Source organism: Corvus cornix, chromosome 18, assembly GCF_000738735.6.
Source record: "Corvus cornix cornix isolate S_Up_H32 chromosome 18, ASM73873v5, whole genome shotgun sequence".
Taxonomy (NCBI): Eukaryota; Metazoa; Chordata; class Aves; order Passeriformes; family Corvidae; genus Corvus; species Corvus cornix.
In genome coordinates this window covers 12,361,851-12,371,092 of record NC_046347.1, presented here as the reverse complement: position 1 = coordinate 12,371,092, position 9,242 = coordinate 12,361,851, and the positions used below count along the sequence as shown (strand labels likewise).

Genomic DNA, 9,242 nt, shown 5'->3' with positions numbered 1-9,242 from the left:
AAATACACACATAAGCCATTTGTTCTGGGACTAAAAACAAGGTTGCAGTTTTCTGACCAGGATAAAACAAGAGAAAAGTCATAATGGACACCTGGTTGCAATCTTAATTATGGAAAACCACTACTGGTTTGCAGTGAAGATTAAAAAAAGAAAGACCAACTAAAAAATTCAAGAGAAATAAAAGTACTAAAACAGACTACAGCAGCAAAAGGAAAGTTATGTCAAAGATATAACGGATTACATGGGCCCAGATTACATGGGTATGTAGAATATCCTGCCTGTTAGTATTTGAACTACACTGGCAGGGATAAGAGCTCAGCACATCAAGCCCAGAACACAGTTTAAAATGCTGCAAGCATATGGTTTAGGCATCAGACTTCCCAATGTTCAGAGTCCGCATTCAGATACTTCTCCGGTGAAGGCTGAGGTTCAAGTCACAAACAAATTTGTGACTGACAAGAACCAAATGTCCTGCAAGCATAAACTGACATCTGCAACAATACCACCAATATACAACACGTTTGGCAGAGAGGAGACTGCCTTTTGGGGCAGCTCAGAATGAGCAGAGCTCTTCTCCTCTGATTCATTGATACCTGGAAGCTTCAGCCATTTGGGTATTTTCCCTGGGGCCTTTCTCAATACTTGTGGAGCTCCCTGGGTGCTGGCTGCTTCTGGTTGCTCAATAGTCTTCTTGTCACTTCCCGCTTCTGGTTCAGATAGGGATGGAGCCACTGATGCTAAAGTTGATGAAGCAGAAGGAACTAATGATCTGGACAAACATCTGAGAAAGGAAATAAGCACGTAGAATTAAACTTCATTTTTCATAATAGCCCCCTGTACCACCACCACCTTTAAACTTTTAAAGTTAGATTGAAAAGGCTCTTCTTTTTCCAATACAGAAGCACTAGTATTTACTTAAGTCACTGAAATCCTACTTTGCGAAGGACTCACAAAGCTGTGAAGTCAAGTATGACAGTATGATTGTTTCTGGAGAGAAGGAAGTCTTAGTATCTTTAAAGCACATTTCTTTGTAGTAAGATGGGCTCGTTTCATGCTTCCCATTCCTGAAATACTAAGGCATTTGCAACTCTATTCAGCCCCAACATACCTGGCTACTAATAAATCAGCTGCAGAAGGAGAAACTGCAGAGCTCAGCAGGTCCGATTTCAGGTAACAAGCTGTTTAGAAGTGAAACCAAATCACTTATTTGGTAACAGAGACATCAATCACCACAATATCACATAGCTCTCAGCTCAAAAAGTACCTGCTGTATACTTCAGTAAACCTACATCACCTTCCCCCAAATGACACAGGACATTACTAAACCATGCCAGTTTCTTTCACAATTCAGAGGTGTTCTATTTCATCATTCAAACCTCAAGATCTTGACATTTTCTTTCAGCGCTCACTGCATCTTAGAAACTTTTCTGTGAAGTCAGAGCATACTTTGGTCTCTGGGAGAAACAGGAATTCTAAGCATAAACCAGAGATGCGAAAGAACCAAAGATCTGTTCTACCATCTCCAGCCAGTCCACTACCACAGGAGGTCTGCAAAAGCATTTCATAGACATTTGTCTAATTAACATTCTGAACAGCAGGATTTTTTTTTCCTACAGAGTCATTCTTCTATCATTCTTGATCCCACAGCAGACAATGCCTACTCCCCAGCCTATCAAATCCCACAAAAAAGGTACAATGTCTACATCTGTGCTAAAGCTAACTGACCAAACCAGCTCTGAAGAGCTTTAGCCAGTCAAAATGGGGACATTCGCCAGCATTCTCAAGGACTGCAGTTTCTTTTGTCAGAGGAACTCTGCCAGTAAGGATGTAATACTGGGTCTACTACAGGAACTATACAGTCAGCTGAAGGAGAGAGGAAACGCACTCACCCCTGCACTCCTCAGATCCAAAATGAATGACAGCAGTTGGAAAAAGTTTAGCCTGCAGCAAAAGGGGATAAGAAGGTATCACTGTCTATAGATGCTTTCACAGTTCACTGTGAACATTAAAGGCAGGTTAGACAGCTACAGACAAATTCATGTAGTTCAAGCCAAGGCCACTGAACCATCTGTAATTCAGGAAAACCTAAACTTGTGCAGAGCACAGGCCACTCAGAGTACAACATGAAGGAAAATTTTATGATCTGTTCTACCAAACAGGTGATGAGACCTCTACAGCAAGTGCTCACTGCAGCAACGCCCTGCCATGCCTTCTCCTCTGTCCCCATATCCCAGGCCATTGTATTGCACCCACATTCTGCACTGCTGAGCAGATAACATGAATATGATGAAGAATCTTCTAAGACCTGAGTGGCTGACAGCAAGAAAAGAAAAATCCAGCTATGCCCTCCCAGAATCTATTCTATACCACTGTATTACATTTACACCCTGTCTCTAGTTGAAATTTATCTAGTTTCACCACCTTTCCAGGATGAAGTATTTCCTTTCATGAATCCAACCTGAATTCCTAGTTCCTACTTATCAGTACAATTGCCATATTCAAATTTTTTTTTCTATCCAGTGGGTTTGGTGGTTATTTTTTTTTCCTTTTATTTCAATAGAAGTTCCTGTAATTTGTGTCCATTTCCTCTTGTCCTTTTACAGGGCACTACTAAGAACTCTGGCCCATATCCCTTGCTGTTTCACATCTATTTTACTACACACATTGACCCCCCAGAGCTTCTTTCTTCCAGGCTGAACAACCTTGACTATCTCTTGGCCTCTCCCCGTATGTCAGATGCAGGTCCCTTCATTATCTTTCGGTCCTTTTCTGGGCACCAGAAAAACTGTAAAATTGGACTCACACACCCCCGGTTCAACTAAGGAATCACAAATGCACCTGTAGGTATAAAGGAGGGACCTACCTACTCTGCCACCTACAGTGACCACAGTGTCACACCACACCTTCAAAAAAACTCAGTGATACATTACAAAGCACTACACCACCACATCCAGTGGTCCATCCAAGTGCTCCCAAGGGAAATGCAGAGCAAGAGAGTCAAAGTTATTAAATTTCATGCTAAAAACAGACACTACTGCAAGCTCAGGCTTAGATTTTTAAAAGGGTATGATACGCAGAAGATTAATGTGAGATGGCATAACCAGCTGTACCAGAAAGGATTCTGAAAAAATAACCATTGTATTTATTACCTGCATTATATGCCAGTATAATGCCTTATAAAGAATAACTAGCTGAAACAATTCTGTTAAGCTTTTAGGAAGCCTTGTACTAAGAGACGGGTAAAGAAACCTAGTCATCGTGGTGTAAAAGAGGCAAGTACCACTATAGCCAGAAACTGTACAGCAAATGTTAATTAATGATCTACATTCTCCCTGGCAAAATAGTAACACTAAACTTGTCACACTGATCCAATAAATAAATAACCAGATAAAAGCAAATCACTGCTCCACTCATGCATACTTGGGAACTGTGCAGGGCGGACTGACTGCTCTGGAGTTTTCCTGAGCCTCTGTTGCCACCATCAGCCCAATCTGGATACTGGAATGATGGTCCTTGGACCCAATCCAGCACAGCAATTACCGGAACTCAACAGAACCCTGATCTTCACAGAGGAGGCTATGGACTGCTGCCTAACAAGGAGACTAGTAAAATTGTATTAACTGAAGGCAAAATGAAATAGCTTCACCTCTCTTCCTGCCTACAAGCTTTAGATCATCATATGGTATTACACATTTTTTGGACATTAATCCAGAGGCTATAGGAGACTGTCTGATGCAGCACAGCCAAGCACATCACGCTAGGCTGAAACAGGAGACATTTATCGCTCTACTCCAAGACTCAGCTCCTGCTAAAGCACTCAGGCGAACTCACATCTTTGAACTGACATTTTAGCAAAATAATTATTTATCAGGTCTTTTAACAATTCGTTCCCCAGTCAACAGGGCCTAAGGTTGCCTGCTCCAGTCACAAAGACAGCTCTCCATAAACTTTTTTAATTGAAAAGTACCAGACGTGGTTCAGAAAAAAACTCTCACAAGAGCTTTGATGTTTCCACAGCATTCGTCTATTTAGGAAATGGGTGCCTTAAAAAGGGCCCCCCCCCAACACACATACACTCAAGCCCTTTTACACACAACATCCTTTTCATGCCAGCTGCAAGATTGAAAATGAGGTTTTTGTAGTGTGTTAGTGTTGGAATTTTTTAATAACCTCCCCTCTCTTTTTTTTGCCTCCCAACCAATTATCTTGGTAAATAATTAACATTCTGAAGGAGATAAGTAAGCACAAAAACTCGGAGCTCAAAGCCCTTTAGTTCAAAGCCCTGCCCTTTTCTCTTCGTTTCTCTGCTGCTGCCACTGAAACTTCCTTGTCAATCAAGCTCTGGGCACACACATCAAAGCCGCATGTGGGAATGGCCCCAAGGGGTCAGAGAAAATTCATGGCAGGGCCTGTGTGAGGCACAAAGAGAGAAAGAGAGTGAGAAACACAGACCAAGAGCTAGACAGACTCACTCGACCAACAAACACACAGACAGACTGTGCCCCAATATAAACCTCTACCCTATTTACTCACAGGTCGTCAAATAACCATAGTTCTCAGTTTCAGGATCCACGTCCACAACCATTTCCCACTGCTGGCAAAACATCAGTCCAAATGTTTCAGTTCAAAATCTTAATTGAAAGAAACTTAAAGGAGCTAGATGGCAGCCCTCAAGTACACAGACTGTAATGTCCTTCCCATGGCTCCTTTCCCTGCATCCTTATCCTTTCCTAGGGGTCAGCCAACACAGAGTCCCCTCTTGCCAAACCTCCATCCAGTAAGTTATTTTTCTTCAATTCAAACAGACTACTGGCTCATGCACAGAACGCTTGGTCTAGCTTCTTTTGTGTGGAACTGTCAGGTACCACCCCAATCCCAGCACTCCCTGAGGGTTCAGCACAGAAGGCAGCTAGCTACACCTCACCCAGGAATTCTCTAGCCAGTCACTGGCAGGACCTAATGCTGTCACAGAGTTTTTATCATCTGTAAGTATTTAAATCAGCAGCAATTTCACATTAAAAAATAAAGGCAGGCCAGTAGAATGATCCCACTGTTCAAGGACTGTCTTAGCATAAAGATGAGAAGGTTTTAATAGATTCTGTCCAGGAAAACATATGAGGCCAAAGTCAATGCCTTTAGCATTCTCTAACACGCCTAAGAATGTAACGATCAAACACTAGACATGTTGAGCTTTTGACGGGGTACCCTTCCTCGGACTAGGGTAAGAGAGCAGAGGAGGCTGCTGTTCTGCTAAGTTCTTTATTTCATAGTCTCACAGCTTTCTTGAAGGCAGAGTTCAAAGGGGGTTACATGATAAAGACAAGCAGCAACAACAAACAGCAGGCAGAAAACAGCTGCTTCTTCTATATGCTCTATATATTTTTTCTTACAGAAGTGTGGATTATATTTGCTAATTGACCAGTAAGAATAATACACGATTCTAGTTTTCCTTTTTCTAACTTATCCTGGTCTAACAGTCGTAAGTCTTACACAAGTGTTACATAGGTATTACACAGATTTGCGTATACAGTTTCTATCAGTTCTTACTGTTTATGTGAACACACTATCTAAAAAATGTGAACAGTGTAATTCTATCTATATTTTGTCTAAAGTAAAGGATTCTGTGAAAAGGCAACACTGCTGCAGCAAGAACTGTGTTTAAGGTCTCTGCTGCAGCTTTTTAATGTTTAAGGCACTCAGCATATATTTCTACTAAAAGTTAAAAAAAATCTATATTTCTATTTCACTTTGGTGTGGCTTCACGTATCTCAACTTGTCTAAAGGTTTTAATTCAACCCCTGTGCTTTGGCTTCCCTCTGGGCCTGAATCCAGAGGAGCTTTCACTCCAACATAGACAGACCATCACCGAAAAACTGTATTCTCAAGTCAGCTGTTCTAATGTCTGCAGTTGTTCTAATGTATCTGCCAATTTCTAGAAGAACAACTTTGCAGTTCTTCACTTCACTGCATAGGGTTCTTACAAGAACATCTGTCAATCAGAACAGATTTTGAGAGCTTGTAGAATCACACTGAGCCTGCCAGACTGACCAAAAGAATCAAAGGATGTTTGAAACAAGTAACTCAAAAAGCTCCACTCACTTATATGCAGAAAATTACTACAATAGGACTGAGCCAACAGCCAGTTACTACACTCCAACACCCAGCATTTCTCTTCCTTGCTGCTTTGATTTCCAGCCAAAGAAACTGCCATTCTGACTGGGGAAATAGATGCTATTAATCTATTGAATTATAATGTTCAAATCACACTGCGCAAGGCATATTTACAACATACAGTCAGATTTACTACACCAACACCTAGAAATTCAACTGAAAATAGTGTTCCATTGTGCAATTACATAGATGCGATGTAAATAAAAGTATTTTGAGTTTGTGGGTTGGTTTTTTTGTGGCTTTCCTTTTTTGTTTCAGTTTTTTGGGGCTTTTCTTTTTTATACAGACAAAAAATTGAGACCTAAAGAGATTAAATAACTTATTCAAGGTCACACAGGATGGCAGCAGCAGAAATGAGAACTAAGCACGTAAGTCTCCAGAGCCCCATCAAAGATCATAATCACAGGACAGCTTTCTTCTGAAGGGATTAGAAAGTCACTGAGGCAAGGAGAAAAGAAAGTCAATGTCCTGCCTATTACCTCCTCATTTAATAAGCATCATGCCAAATGAACTGTTCCTCAGATTTTAAAAAGATGTAACACAGCTTCATCCATTTACTTAGTTACAGTTGCAGAAGTTTAAATGAAAACTTTCTATTTCAGAGATCTGAAGTGGTACCAGCCTGTTACTCATAAAGCCACATTTAGTCTGAAACTATGCAGCTGAGTAACTCCGGTTTTACTCAGAGATAGCGAACAGTTACTCGGACACTGTGGTGGTGAGCGTGGTTTGTGACAGCACAGCATCGTGGCTGTGGAGTGGCACACTGGGGCTGCTGCATCTCACATTCCATGATAAAAATATCCACATTAGAACAACAGTCCCTTGTGAATCCAGCTATGATAGAGCAGAGAAACATTTCTGCTTTGTTCTACTACATGTTTTAGTAACTTGTTCTCTAGAACACAGAAAATAGTTCAGGCAGAACCCTCCCCAAATAACATCTCAATACTTCCTCTTTCTCAGACATACATATGCAAAAAAATCCTAGAACAGAGCATTGTAGATGATGTACATTATTCCCGGGCAGTTGTTCTCTTCCCTGACAGAGCGATGCTGTCAGACCAGGCAGAAGCTGCTGTTGAAGGGAACTCGCAGCTGCCAGAAGGAGCAGCATTCTTTCCGTTACACAATCTGAGAAGATCAGAGTGCCACAGGTCTGCTGTTAGACTGATGTTAGGAAGATGAATAAGAAAATAAGCACTTCAAAGGAACACACGCATGGAAGGAGAAACCCAAGCTACCAACATGAAATACTGCATAGTACACACACCCCAAACACATAAACTAACTCTTGGAAAATTCAACTGGAAAGCCGGTGGATCAAAAGTTTCTCCAGCACGACTGCACAGCATTGCTGAAACAGAAATAAACACCACAGTCATGGTGAAAGCGGCAGATCAAGTGGTTCATGTTGTTTATAACCTGAGAACAAAGCTGCCCAATGTGGACTTCAACTGCCAGAGGAGATGGATATTCCGTGGCCAACATGGGGAGGGTCTGATCCAGCTAAGGCAGGGGACCTTTAAAATTCATAAGGCAAAGATAAGATTTGAAAACACTGTTCTGAGAAGGCTACTTATGAAGGAATCCAGGTATAAAGGAGCATTCATTGAGACCTTGATAGCTGAGATCAGAAAGATCTGGCCTTCAAAACTGACAGTAGCAGTGAACATTTTGGGCAGGATTTCCACTCCGAATTCAGTTGTGCAAGGAACCTCTCACTGGAACCAAAGAACCCAGCTGTCCTCAAAGCCATCATCATGAGGCAAGCATGGGCAGTCTCTGCAAGTGTAAGTAACAGACCTCACCACAAAGAGAAGGTGAGATTGCTGCCAAATGCAGTCAGATGATAAAATCCTGGATGGAGAAGACTAAGACTTTTAGGTGAATGCCATCCTCTGTGCTGGATGAATTTCAGTATTAATTGCAATTTTCTTTGCTAGTGAGTGCAATAACCACAAGGCCTGCCACAGGAAATGCCTCTGATGGACTGACTCTGATGAAGTAATTTTTTCTGAAATTGCATTCAGACTCTTGCCAAAAAGAGGCGGCTTCGTACTGCCTTAGCCGTAGTCAGGTTCACTGAACAAGCATGCCAGACATACTGCCCAAACTGGCATTAACAAATAGGATATGGAAAGAGAACCAAAGGCAAAGAAAGGAACAAACAGCTCATCTGGATTTCTGCCTCATGGTATGCGACAGAGGAAACACCCACTGCACTCTAAGATCTGACTAGAAGACCGAAATATTTATGTGGAAGCCTGTGGATTCCTTCAGCTCCTCTGTAGACAGAGGATGGCCTCCTGCCCTCTCTGCTGCCTCGACTTTTCCAGTGACTGGTACTCCTACTTTCTGCTAACTCTTTCCTAATATTAACTCAGCAATCAATGATTTTTTTTTCCAATAACCCACCCCAGATACACACTACAAACTTCCTGTTTCTGGGAGTAAAAGAAGCTAAGAAGCAACTCTGAAAAGCTCAGACAGCCTAGAAAAAACACAAACAAGCCACTGGAGCTATAAGGAACCCAAAGCCAAGTGCTACAACAGGGAAGTCTGCGGTTGATCAGTTCTGGAGAGCAAAACATTACAAAACACTTCAAGGGACATGAGGAGAAGGCCGCCAGCAAAAACAGCAACAACAAAAAAATCAAAGTAATGCCTTGAAGTCTTTATGGGTTCCAAAAACACCACACTGCTGCCAATCTGTGTGTTCACTATACTGTAAATACACACAGATTTTGGGAAAATTCACTTCAGACAGTTCTTTCGGTCCAAGTATCTTGGCAAACAAGTCAACAACATTTGTCTTTTTTCCTGGTTTTGCTTGCAGCGTAAAGGTTCTCCCTTCATTGTAAGCAATCAAATGTAACGAATGTGGTGCCAAGCTTGTCAGCGTGAATGGAGGGAGATGGTGGAAAGGGCAGAAGTATTGGTAATATGGTACTCCACCATCTGTAGTCACTCCTGTTATTGGCTTCAGCACACATTTCAGTAATTTATAAATATTTGAATGCTCCAATGTGCTGACATGACTGCCTCAGACATCATCCATTTTTCCTTAC

The 9,242-nt window shown here is 41.7% G+C and overlaps 1 protein-coding gene across 2 annotated transcripts in view; it reads right to left on the bottom strand.

The window, feature by feature from the left end:
* ASPSCR1 (ASPSCR1 tether for SLC2A4, UBX domain containing) overlaps positions 1–9,242 on the bottom strand; it is a 40,021-nt gene that overhangs the window by 4,346 nt on the left and 26,433 nt on the right. For both annotated transcript variants that reach the window (XM_039562530.1, XM_010413377.4), the window contains 3 exons: positions 1,890–1,941; positions 1,109–1,178; positions 594–781 (listed from right to left, as the gene is read on the bottom strand). In XM_039562530.1, the coding sequence (XP_039418464.1) occupies positions 594–781; positions 1,109–1,178; positions 1,890–1,941 (310 nt within the window). The remainder of the gene's footprint in view (positions 1–593; positions 782–1,108; positions 1,179–1,889; positions 1,942–9,242) is intronic.